The 13008-nt window shown below is 56.9% G+C and overlaps 1 protein-coding gene across 4 annotated transcripts in view; it reads right to left on the bottom strand.

Annotated features, from left to right (window-relative positions):
* PHC2 (polyhomeotic homolog 2) overlaps positions 1–13008 on the bottom strand; it is a 105306-nt gene that overhangs the window by 17404 nt on the left and 74894 nt on the right. For all 4 annotated transcript variants that reach the window (XM_050931196.1, XM_050931197.1, XM_050931198.1 and 1 more), the window contains 2 exons: positions 5982–6436; positions 5480–5645 (listed from right to left, as the gene is read on the bottom strand). In XM_050931196.1, the coding sequence (XP_050787153.1) occupies positions 5480–5645; positions 5982–6436 (621 nt within the window). The remainder of the gene's footprint in view (positions 1–5479; positions 5646–5981; positions 6437–13008) is intronic.

Raw genomic sequence — 13008 nt, 5'->3', positions numbered from 1 at the left:
GCCATTCCAGCAGCCAGGAGTAGCCGGAGTATACAGGCAGTTGGCCCACACCCCCTTGCCCACAGCTGGTCTCTCATTTATGCCAGGGGGAAAATGGGGGTGGCATAGTTCCATCAGAGAGGTGCGTGAATTTCAGTGAAGGGCCTGATTCTGAGTTCATGTACACTGGTGTAAATCAGGACTAACGCCCATGAGGTCTATGGAGTTACACTGGCATAACGGAACCGGATCAGGCTCTTGTGTATCCTGTGCCTTTGGGTTCTTCAGGACAGGAAGCACTACAGCAGTGTGAGGAATTAATTCTTTATGCTGGAACTACTGGTGGGAAGACATGGAATACATGAGGATAGTGTCTACCCAGGAATCATGGGCCACATTCTGTCCCACTCCAGCAATGCAGAACAGCCTGGAAGCTCAATTCCCAGCTGGTAACTGCCAATATCACTCCTTGCTTTTGGGTACCACATTTGCATCTCTACCAGCATCTCTCCCATTCTCCATGACTTCCGTGAAAAACAGCTTCGTTAGCTGGTACCTCGAGGAGATCTAGACAGGCAGAATATAGCCACCCAGGCTGGAGTGGGGCCCAGACTCCCTCTGTTGCAAAGGGGGTCAGATGACCTTAAATGGCCATGACAGGTTATAATGGGCTAATGTATCACACTCTCCTGTCCTTTCTGCTCCCGCCTTGCAGAGGGACAATATGGAGCTGCAGGAGCTCTCTGTCTCTCTCTCTCAAATCCATGCCAACCCATTTCCAAACCACGCTGGACTGCTGTGTCCATACCAGGCTCCTAAGAGAAGGGCACGTTCCAGCATTTTAGGCTCCCACTTGTCCCTTAAGAGCATCAGTTTGTGACAGGAAAAATCCTCTGGATTCTCTGGACTTGCATCTGTTGCTCCCAGCTCCTTTATACTGTTTTGGAGGCAAAAGGGGGCCTGAAGATGCCGCAGGGAAACCCTCCTGCATAGCTCCTCACTCCCTCCAGCAGAATGGAATGTCCGTCAGGACTCTAGCCCAACTCCTTTCCCAGTCTGTGCTGTTAGGGAGCTGTGCAGGCATGGAGGGGTGCACCCGGAGCGCTCCAACTGTTCTCTGCTGCCTGTGGCCGACACTGGGCTGTGGGAAAGGAAAATAAGTCAGAGCAGCCCCAAGGCTGCTCTAAATTACACCAGGGGCTGGGCATGGCCAGGGGTTTGAGAAGCAGGAACATGGCTATGCCCCGCCCCATCCTGTGCAGAGGAATGGGACACCAGGACATTCCCCCTAAGCACTAGTGGTGGTCTCTCCTGGGCCAGGCTGGGGCACACTGGGAGGCTGAAGAGAAAGCACTGCGAGCCCTGCTCTCCTCAGGTCCATCTGAGCCTGATCTGCCCCCACTGGCTTTAACTACATGCTGCATACCCCTCCAGGCCAGACAGGCCCACGAGCAAACTGAGTCAGGCAGAAGGCAGCTAGGGCTGGTGTGGGGGGGAGGAGGCCTGTAAGGGTGCACAGCTGTGTGGGCTGAGCCCCTACTGACAGGCCCCCCCAGCAGCAAGTGGTGCCAGGGAAGGAGCCATCAGTGGGATCAGAAGGCATATTTGCACAGTGCTGCAAGGGATCAGTCCCTACATAACATCTTATGCACCTGAATTCAGCTGTGAGCAGAGCCAGGTGGGTGGGGGAGGGGTTGCTCCATTTCATTTGTTTGAAGGCCCAGCGGCTGCACCATGAGCCTATTGCCCTTCAACCCCTGTGCAGGCAACCTCCCCTCATGCATTGCCCCCACCAAGGAGGCTTGGCCCTGCCTGGCTGGGCTCCAGGGGCCAGAGGGGAGCTCAGTCCTCAGCCTTCTCTGAGGCTGCCAGCTAGGGTAGACCCACCAAACGCATTTCCCAGAGGCCCCAGGTGTGGTCCGATGAGAATTCCCTGCAGCCACTACACATTGGGCAGCGTGGGGGAGGGCTGTCCTTTGTAACCCAAGGGCATTTGTGAGCACAGCTGCCCCATCCATGGGCCTCCTAGGCCCTGGGCTCTCCCAGCTGGGCTATGCAGCACATGGCTGCAGGCTGGGCAGCTCCCTGGGGTAGCTCAAAGGGTAGCTACTCCGAACGTGCTCGCTGGTTGCTGGAGTCACACAATATTCAGCCCCAGTCTGCTCTTTTGGGGCTGCAGTTTGGACTTTGTTTGCATGGATTCTCATCAGGATGTGGGAGCCCTTCAAAGAATGGCCCGAGGTCGTGAGAAGTGGTAGAGCTGACTGAGCCACTGCCCCAGCAGGACCTTCCAGGGGCTGGGCTCTTTCAAACAAGAGACTCAGCTATGTGACTAGCTATAGCCTGCCTCCCTACATCTCCAGGTGATGTTTCCATTCACTGCTCTCTTCTACTTTGCTTCCTGTTCTAAACTATTGTGGAACGACTCCTGTGTGCTGACATGTCCCACCCCAGATGTGGCTGCATTTCAGTGCTCATTGGAAGGGTTCCTGTACAGATGTAAAGGAGTGATTGGAGTTAGGGACTGAAGTCATGAGTCTTGGGTTCTCTTCCCTAGCCTTCCACGGATTCACTATCTGGTCTCAATCAAGTCATGTCCCTGCTCCATGCCTCAGTTTCCCCAGCTAGAGAATGTGGATAAGGCCTACCCTTGCCTACCTTGCAGTGCTTTGGGATCCTGCAGGGGGCTGTAGAAAAGCAAGGTGAATGGGTGCCCAGGGCCCTGCCTGAGCATGGGAAGCCTGCAGCCTTTGAAGTAGCTGCCAACAAAGAGTGTGGACTTTCCACACTCCAGGGCTCCTACATTCTTTCCAATGGGGACGGGCATCGCAGGCAGGAGCCTGTGCTGAGGAATACCAGGCTAGCTGGGGATGAATGTGGAGCACACAACCATCCCATCCCCGCGCTCCAACCTGAGCAGCACTAACCCCCGGCTTCACTGGTGTGCCAGCTCCACTAGGACGGGGGAGGAACCGTAGGGAGACAAGGGCCTCCTGCTTTCCTGGAATGGTGCATCCAGCGCTGATTCCAGCCAGCACAGCTCTCTGGCCTCTACTGGGCAGGGACGGGAAAACAGCTGTGGCCAAGAATAAAGGGAGTGGTTGCTCCATGGTGGTTCATGCCTCTGGACAAGGCACAGGCCTAGACCAAGCTACTAGAGCGTGGAGGGGGGATGAGGGAGACTGCGTGTGCGTCTTTCACAGAGGTGGTGACTGCAACCTGACCTCAGCCCAGCTCGCTCTCACCTGCTCTTCGCTACCCAGGCCCGGCTGAAGCAAGTTCTCCTGCCTGCCCAGATGCCATGGCCGGAGCCTCGTGCCACCATTTACATCAGTGCACAATGGGGTGGAAGGTCCCCAACCTAACTGGGCAATGTCTCCCCCCGCCACTTTGCCTCGGTGTAAGGGACAGGCCACACTGCAGGGCCGCAGGGAAACACTGGAATTCTCCTTCATTGCAGATCCCCTCCCAGGGGGCACTCTGCCCAGGCTGTGCCAGGTTTGCCCGGTATGATTCCTGCTGTGATCATGCCTGCACACTGCCCCCAACACACTTGCACCCCACATGCACGACCCCCCATGCCCACTACAGTGGGCAAAGAATGGGAGATGGAGTCACGGGTGGCTATGTTATAACATGGGACAATGACGTGGAAAACATTAGTTCGTGGAATAAATGATCAAACCACCTCCGCACACAAGAGCTCTGCACACCCCAACACACAGTGCACAGCCCCACAACACCCCCCACCCCTCCAAGACATACCCCTGCACAACCCAACACACTCTCAGCACACAACACTACAACCCAATACATGCCCTCCCCCCCCAACACACACATTCACGGTACATCCCATACAGGCCCCTCCCCAGGAGCATTGGCAGCTCCAAAGCCCCCTCCCCTTTCCCCACGCTTCCCAAGGGGAGTAGGAAGACAGCTGTGCCAGAGGAGGCTATGGGGATGGATTCAGCCCAGTGACCCTGACAGACGGGTCCATGCCGTGCTGTGGCTTTTCCAGTCCAGAATATCCCAGGGCCTTGGCGTCTCAGGGGAGCCTGGCTCCACTTAGCGGGCAGATGGCATTAATGAGGCTGGCCCCATGCTGACTATGCCCCTGGCACTTGGCATTCAGGGGCTGACTGTCCGGAGGAACATGACTTTTCCACCCCCAGCTCGTCTGCTGACTGGCTGCAAGTCAGATTGTTCAAGACAAGCCAAGGCTGGGGACGATCAGACATTGGAATAACAAGAAAGTCTGGGTGTGAGGAAAGGAGCCCTCCTGCCCCTGGCATGTGGCAGCCCCCCACTGACAGGGGTGGTCAGGCAGCTGTGGTTCTGGCTGGTGATACTAGACTGGACGGCTCCTCTGGCCATTTCCTGCCCTGTGTTGTTCACATCCCCTGACCTCACTGCAGCACAGAGGGTGGCTGAAGTCTCCTGCCACATACCTGCCATTTGTGCTGTCACTGCCCATGGGCCACCCGGTCAGTTCCCCCTGGCTCCCATGCCCTGGCACAGTGCTGCGAGGGCTGGGCTGGGAATGCAGAATCTGACCCCCAACCTGTTTGCACTGGAATTCAAACAAAATAACATCCTGGAAAGACTCTGGCTTTATAAAACCAGCCAGATCGAACGCGGGGCCTAAAGAGCGCGGCAGCACCCTGCAGTGATGTGCCCTGGCCATGTCTCTGCCCGGGCTTCCTGCCCTACGGAGAGATGCTCCATGCCAAGCTGTGCCCAGCTCAGGGTTGGGAGCAAGGGATTCATCACAGCTCCCAGACACCAGCTCACAGCCAGGATGCAGGAAGCCTGGGGTTGAGCTGGGCCTAGGACAGGTTCCCCAGGCTGGCCCCATCCCAGCCAGCAGTCCTAAAACAGCCCAAGGCTGGAAACCAGGGGAACTTTCTCAGGTGGAGAAGGCGATAGTTTGACGAGATGTGGCAACAGCACCTCGCCCCCATCTCTTGTGTTGGGAAACATGCTGCTGGAATTCACCCTCCGAGGCACTTCCTCAGCACCCACCGCTCTCTCCACCTGGAGCTCGGCCGGGGAGCTGCTCCCCAGCGTGAGTCAGAGCAGGCTGGGCAGCCTATGGACGCGGTGCAGTGCACATCCCGGTGGTGGCACGCTCGTCTGTTGGGCTGGGCATGGGAGACCCACTTGCAGGATCTTTGCAACCAGGGCATTCTCCCCTGTTCTACCTCTCTGATGGGCCCCGTGCACTGCTGGTGTGCACGTGGGGATCCAATGGGGGAGTGAGGCTGCAAAGCCCCTTGGGGTGTGGGTTATTTCCAAGGTGCCACCCAGAATATACTCAGGAACTTCCCCCCACGCCCCAGCTTCACCCTGAACGCTCCCCAGCAATCCAGCTCTGCCCCTTTCCTAAGCAGGGCCCTGTCCGTTCCCTTTGTCTGAGCCAGGACACAAGACGTCTCAGAGCAGGGGATGGGCAAGGCAGCCGCTCCTGGTAACACCCCACTACACAGCCAAGGCTCCTTACCATGAGTAGGGGGCCTGCTGCCCTCAGAGATCTCTGGGTCCGGGGGCGCAGCTGGGGGCATCAGGGCAGTTTGTGGTGGCTGCGACTGCTGAGCTGGCAGGCTTTCCGGGTTCTTATCAGCAGGAAGGACGTCTTTCCTGGCATTCTCCTGGATGCTGAGCTGAGGCTGTCAGGGAGGCAGGCAAGAAGGAGAGTGTAACAGCCACCAGCGCCTGGAGTGATCCCAGGGCTCCCCCCCACAGGGAACATGTTGCCCAGCATGAAACATGAGTGCCTCTGGGGTAGGACGTGGTGGCTGTTTAACAGCGCACAGAAAGTGTTGAGTCCAGGAAGTGAAGAAGAATCCTGTATCCAGCTGAGGGGGCCTCTGTTAACAATCAAACATTTACAGTAAGATCTCTACATTTCCTCCTCCACGTCACAACCAAACCCAAACCCGGGACCGAATCTCCCAATGTCCCCCAGTGGCTGACACCGCATTCCCCAGCCATGCCACACTCACCGTCCCTATGGCCGGCTGGAGCTGCAGGATCACGGCTGAGGCATGCTGGAACTTGCGCTGCGTGGCATGGTTCAGGCACCCGGGGTGTCTGTTCTGAGGCCCGCCCTCAGGTGCTGGCTGGGCCGGGCCCACGGCTTGGAGCCCAGGGGTGTGCAGAGTGGGCTGGTATGGCTGGTTAGCACTAGGTTTGTGTTGACTGGAAGCTTGGCACTGTGGTGGGTGGGACAGGGGGGCTGGGCCCTGTGGGGTGGGGTGGCTCTGGCCCTGCACCTGCGGGCTGGGCTGCACCGCCAGGCTGGGCGTGGGCAGCGGCTGCAGCTGGGGCGAGGTGTTGGCACCGCCCTGGATGAGCTGAGGTTGAGGCCTGGGCTGGAGCTGCTGCTGCTGGATCACAAACTGGTGCTGGATCTGCTTCTGCTGCTGAATGAGTTGGTGGGGCTGCAGCTGGGCGTACGCTGGAGGGGGAAGCACAGCACAGAGCCATTCATCACGAGGCCTTCGCCCTCCCAGCTGCACAGCCCCTGCTCACCCACACGGACCATTAGCCTCTTTGTTCCAGAGACACCTGGGCTGGCCACGCCTACCATCCCCCTCCCGCTGCACCGGGGGCACGGTCACCCCCGTCCTCTGAGGTGCCCAGGCACGAGCTGCCTCACCGCTTCTGTTCCCCTCCCCCCATGCACTGCCGGGGCCAGACTCCCCTTGGGGAGAGGCATGAGGCGCTGGACCGTGACTCTGGCAGCTTTCTTGTGTCTGCCTAAGTGGTATGCACCTCCCTTACTCCCCCGGGCACATTAGCAAGGGACAGGAGGGCCGGGAACAGTAATAGGGGGAGAGCACAGGGACCCTGAGCCCCCTCTGACTCCGTGTCACCCATGGGGACAGAGGCCGTTCACTTGAATTCTCGCTGCTGCCACCAGGGCCCTTCCCTCCGGCCCCCTGGCCCTTCAGGCTGGTTGTTTCTAGCCCAGCTGGTCAGAAAGGAAAGCTTTGGGATGTGACCCGCTGCATGATGCGTGCCTGAGCCTGCAGGCTGGAGCACAAGGAATAGAACCGGTCCACTCAGTGGATGTTCACTCTAGTGCTTAATGTTATCACTGTCAACCACAAAACATTTCCAAATATGAGGGCACCCTGGGATTGTGGGTGGAGCTTGGGTTTTGGGGTGGAGTTTCAGTAGAGCACAATTCCCCATCCTGCCTAAAATCTCTCTGCATGTCATAAGCACAGGTCTCTGTGGGGTAAGGATAAGTGCTGTGTGTTGGTGAGGCCCTGCCCCATTCCTGGCAGGGAGGAAGCACTCAGAAAGCAACAAGGTAAAATGCCTTCTCCCTCTCATCTCAGCTCCGCGATGGGCTAGCTTCCCCAGCACACAGACACGGGGATTCCTACCAGCCCTATAGGGATGGTGCAGCTGGCTGGAGCCATTCTGCCTTCTGCACCATCACCTGGGCTGCTGGGTCAGGTACCGACTCCAGAGTCCATCCCCCGTGAGGTACAGATGCAGGATAGACTGAGATAGAATTGCAGACTCCAAGCGGAGCCAGTCATGCTGGGCAGCTAGAAACATTCCCCAGGGACTTGGGAACGGAGCCCACTGGAACTGGAGCCATGCGGGGGGAAAACAGTGGATTGCACTGGGTATTTGCATGGCTACTTGGCCAAATGTAACAGCTGTCAGGAGAGCAGGGCATTTAGCACAGGTCTGTGAATGGGGTGCTAACCTCAGCTCTGTCCTTGAATGGGTCAATGCTGTGGTCTGTGCCTCAGTTTCCCTGACTGCAATGTGGAATGCTGTCCCCACCCACTGGGGCTAGGGGATCTCAGGGTGCTTAGAACAGGGCTGAGGGATTATCTGTGTGCCAGGAACCCACTGTCCAGCCTTCCTCTCTCAAGGGCATTCCCTAGGCACCTGGGCATCTAAGCGGAGGACCTAGAGCTGAAGTGGAGGAAGAATCTCATGCACTACTACAGATTAGAGACCGAATGGCAAGGCAGCAGTTCTGCAGAAAAGGACCTAGGGGTTACAGTGGATGAGAAGCTAGATATGAGTCAACAGCTGTTACGGAGTGTGGGGGAGTCCCGGCCCTGCAAACCCTACCTTCTGCGATTTACTGTGACTTTTAGCCAGCCAGTAAAACAGAAGGTTTATTAGACAACAGGAACACAGTCCCAAGCAGGGCTTGTAGGTACAACCAGGCCCCTTAGCCAGGTCCCTCTGGGGGGCAAGGATCTTAGACCCCAGACATGGGGGTCCCTGCCTCTTCCCAGCCAGCCCAAACCTGAAACTAAAAACCTCTCCAGCCAGCTCTCTTCCTTTGTCCAGCTTCCCGGGCAAAGGTGTTTGCCTCCACCCCGCTTCCTGGCTCAGATTACAGGCTCAGGTCCTGTTCCTCACCTAAAGTCATCCCCTGCTCTCCCATCCCCCATGCAGACGGTCTCTACTGCGTCACAACAGTGTGCCCTTGTTGCCAAGAAGGCTAACGGCATTTTGGGCTCTATAAGTAGGGGCATTGCCAGCAGATCGAGGGACGTAATCATTCCCCTCTATTCGACATTGGTGAGCAGGGCCGCCCAGAGGATTCAGGGGGTCTGGGGCAAAGCAATTTCAGGGGCCCCTTCCATTAAAAAAAATGTTGCCATACTATAGAATACTATATTATCATGGGGGCCTGAGGTAAATTGCTCCACTTGCCCCCCTCTCTGGGAGGCCCTGTTGGTGAGGCCTCATCTGGAGTACTGTGTCCAGTTTTGGGCCCCACACTACAAGAAGGATGTGGAAAAACTGGAAAAAGTCCAGCGGAGGGCAACAAAAATGATTAGGGGGCTGGAGCACATGACTTATGAGGAGAGACTGAGGGAACTGGGATTGTTTAGTCTGCAGAAGAGAAGGATGAGGGGATTTGATAGCAGCCTTCAACTACCTGAAAGGGGGTTCCAAAGAGGATGGCTCTGGACTGTTCTCAGTGGTGGCAGATGACAGAACAAGGAGCAACAGTCTCAAGTTGCAGTGGGGGAGGTCTAGGCTGGATATTAGGAAACACTTTTTCACTAGGGGGGTGGTGAAGCACTGAAATGGGTTCCCTAGGAAGGTGGTGGAATCTCCTTCCTTAGAGGTTTTTAAGGTCAGGCTTGAGAAAGCCCTGGCTGGGATGATTTAGTTGGGAACTGGTCCAGCTTTGAGCAGGGGGTTGGACCAGATACCTCCTGAGGTCCCTTCCAACCCTGATATTCTATGATTCTATGGTTTTACACACAGGAAGGGACAGCTGGCCAGGTGGGTGACACCTGGAGACCGGTTGTTTACAGGGGGCTGACAGGCCACAAGGGGCCCGGTGCTGGGAAAGCTCTGGCATGGGGTTATTCTCAGCCAGCCCAGCCTCACTGGCAGTGAGACCCACTCCCAAACTAACCTCTCGGAATGGGTCTGTGGGCTTGGGGCAGGGGGGGGGGGGACTGGAGCTAGAGATGTGGCCAGAACTGGAACCGGAGACCCAAACGCCCCCGACGTTGTGTGTTTGGAATCCATGGGCCCCACATCTGAGCATGGGATGGAGCTTTGCAAACCCCAGTTCAGCCTATCCCCACGGCTGGAGGGCCTAGAGAAGGAACCGAGGCTGAGCGTACACATCCTCAGCAGCGTAGCGGTTAAAGCAGATGCCTCTGGCCAGGCTGGGGCTTGCCCTCATTTCAGGGTAGACCCTGCTGCTCTGGCCTTTCCCCTCCGGCTGCAAGCTGCCCGCCCGCCCGCCTGCCCACTGCACAATTATCCAGCAGCCAGGAACTAAGTCTGCGCTGCTGCAGCAGATGGTTCCCTCAGAGCTGGAGCTCCAGGCACCAACACTTAGTGGGGGCCATTCCATGCCTCGGCCTGGCAGGGGGATGCAAGGGGCTACATTGCAGCCATGGCAGCTCTGGGGAGCCCTTCAGGCCTGAGCCGGGGCTGGGGGAAGAAGGGGCAGATTTTGGATTTGGTGTAGCAGGGGGGCAAGGCAGGGCAGGGCAGAGGCCTACATCCAGTCCTCTCACAACAGCCTGGGAGTTGAACCAGGGGCCACGTTGAACCTGCAGACAAGTCCCTCAGCCCGCCCCAGCATGCTCAGCTGCTCCTCACCCCCCCAGCTGGGGAAGCCCCAGAGCACGTGAGATTGGCTTAGAGCCTGGCAGAGAACCCAGACCCATTCCCCTGCCACAAGCTCTGACCCGAGCAGCTAAGGGAGAGGGATGCCCCCACACTATTGCAGGGCAGTCACCCCTCCCAGCCATCATGCAGGCCCCAGAGGACCCCGGGGTTTGCTGCATTTTGTGCCATCACTGACAGATCACGAGCTCGCACTAGCCAAGTAGGTTTTAAAGGTGTCTCTCCACTTTGTGAATTAGACAAACCAGTCCAGTAACCTATAACAGCTGGAGGTGTGGGCCCAGGGAGGGGTTCATGTCTGGGCACCATGTGGGGTGCAGGGATCGGGTGGCAGGGTCCCTGTCTGGGCACCACGTGGGATGCGGGAATCAGGTGGCAGGGTCCCTGTCTGGGCACCGCGTGGGGTGCAGAGATCAGGAGGCAGGGTCCCTGTCTGGGCACCGCGTGGGGTGCAGGGATCGGGTGGCAGGGTCCCTGTCTGGGCACCGCGTGGGGTGCAGGGATCGGGTGGCAGGGTCCCTGTCTGGGCACCGCGTGGGGTGCAGGGATCGGGGGACAGGGTCCCTGCCTGGAGGGTTATTTCATTGGCTGAACTGGTCTAAGCTGGACCAGCCAAAGCACTCCCTGGCCGGCTAAGCTGCGGCCAGTGAGGAGAGTTTGCCGGCAAAGCTAACCAGCACAACATCGCTGGTGTAGACCTGGCCAAAGTCCTTCCTGGGCCTGGATCAGGAGGAGCTGCAGTGCCAGGGACTCAAACTCAACCCCTTCTTCCTTCACCAGGCTGGACACCCAGGAAGGCCTCAGCGCCTCCTGCGGCTCCCAGTGCACAGCCCCAGGGCAGGCAGGGGTTAGGACTGGGCTGGCTTAGGCCCTTTAGCTCTGCTCCCCTCACACTTTTTAAATGCAGATTTTGCCTTTCTACTTGAAACGCCTACAAAAAAGAGGAGTTGCCATGGCAACCCCAGCCCAGGAGGGGGGATGGTAGTGTTTCCAAAGCTGCCAGGTCAGTGATCAGGGCAGGCAGGGTCAGGTCTTGTCGGCCAAGCACAGATGGGGACAAAGTGGGGCCAGTGCCAGGGAGCTAAACCAGCTGCTATTTACTAGTGCGAGCGAGAGAGCTGGGGAGACCCTGGGTAGCTCCAGAACTCAGCACCCCCACCCCAGCCACAGCTCAAGGGCTCGAGCTTCAGAACTCCATAGACCAGGGCACGGGGCTCACTGCACACAGCCCCCCACCCTCAGGCTGGACCACGCCCCCATTCAGAGATCAGCACCCCCAGCCCGCTGGGCCCTGATACTTTGTTAAAGACACTTCACCCACCACTCTGGGTGGGGCTACACTGCACCAAAACTCTCTGCTGCTGGGCAGCGCCCAGGGCTCTCTCACACTGTTTAGAGTGGGTCCCACCTGGCTGGGCCTCAGCCCCACAGGCTAGGTAATAACAGCAACGTAGCCAATCCACAAGCTCCTCCGACTTTCCCTGTGCTACACATAGCCAGTACACACAACTTCCTGGCTACAGCTGGGGTGGAGTTCACAACCTCCAGCCCTAAAAAAACCTCTCCGTTAGCCTTACAGGGTGTATGACACACAAGCAATGCTGATCTGTTCCAATAGAGGGCAGTGACACACACACACTTCATTAGAATATAATTAGCAGTTCCACAGCACTTTACTTGTTTAGATCAAATATACGCCAAGCTCATTTTAGCCTGCAGCACTGTCTCACCATGTTTAAAGCTGTCCCATAATATCATGGGGTTAACATAAGCGTAGTAGATGTGCACCAGCCCAGAACCCAGACAGGTTTGAGCCATTTATTTTGCAGGATGCAGGCTAAGAGTGTTATTAGGCACAGCTCTTGCTCCTAACCAAAGGTACAGATAGATGCCGTGTGGCCCAGGCAGCAGCCAGGTAATCAAGGGTCCTGGATTCTATGCCCCTCTTAGCTATGGATGAGGCCATTCATAAGACTGCATGGGACCACTGCAATCATCAGTCTGCCTGCCTGTATACTACCGGCCATAGGACTGCTCTGACTTCATGTCCATTTGAACTAGGGTGTAGCTTTTAGAAAAACATACAATCTCAATTTCCAGTGATGGAGATCCACCACAACCCTTGGTAAGTTGTTCCACTGGTTAATTACCCTCCCTGTTAAAATCTGGCCTTATTTTCAATCTGAATTTGTCAGGCTGCAACCTCTAGCCACTGGATCATGTTAGATTGTCTGCTGGATGGAAGAGAACCCTATTTTCAAACTTTGGTTCCCCAGACAGGCACTATGGACTGTGATCTAGTCACCCGTTAGCCTTCTGAACCAGAGAAATAGACTGCACTTCTTGAGTCTGTAACTACACAACATATTTTCCAATCCTTTTGTCATTCTAGTGGCTCTTCTATGAACCTGCCTCAAATTTTCAGTTTCCCCATCTTTGTAACAAGATTCAAGTTTGTTAGTGCAAAGAATTAATGAGTGCAATAACAGTATCCCCTAACGATCACCCCAGCCAGGCCTCTGGCTGCAAGCAGCAAGGCCCATGGGTCTGGGAGACAGCAATGCCACTTGCAAGCCAGCCAGATCCTCGCAGGCAGCTCCAAGCAATGAGGGATTCCTACAGGCAGCCAAGTGCCATCTGTTGCCCAGGGAACCCCTCTGCCCACTCTAGCTCAGCCCACCTGAGCACATCTGCTGCTTTTGGCAGTCTCAGCCCCAAACTCTGTTGCCTCCTTTAACAGGTCTGCTTTGAGTCAGACCCCCAAATGCAAGGCCCCTGCAGGGCTATCTGCTGGGACCACTCGCTCAGGTTTGCAGTCATTGTCTGGAGGAGCTGCAGCCCAGCTGCTGCCGCAGCAGGAGGCATCTTATCTCCGGCAGCAGATGC

This window comes from Gopherus flavomarginatus, chromosome 21 (genome assembly GCF_025201925.1).
Source record: "Gopherus flavomarginatus isolate rGopFla2 chromosome 21, rGopFla2.mat.asm, whole genome shotgun sequence".
In the NCBI taxonomy this organism is placed as follows: Eukaryota; Metazoa; Chordata; order Testudines; family Testudinidae; genus Gopherus; species Gopherus flavomarginatus.
Note: the sequence above shows the minus strand (reverse complement) of the source record. Positions and strands in the feature narration are given on the sequence as shown.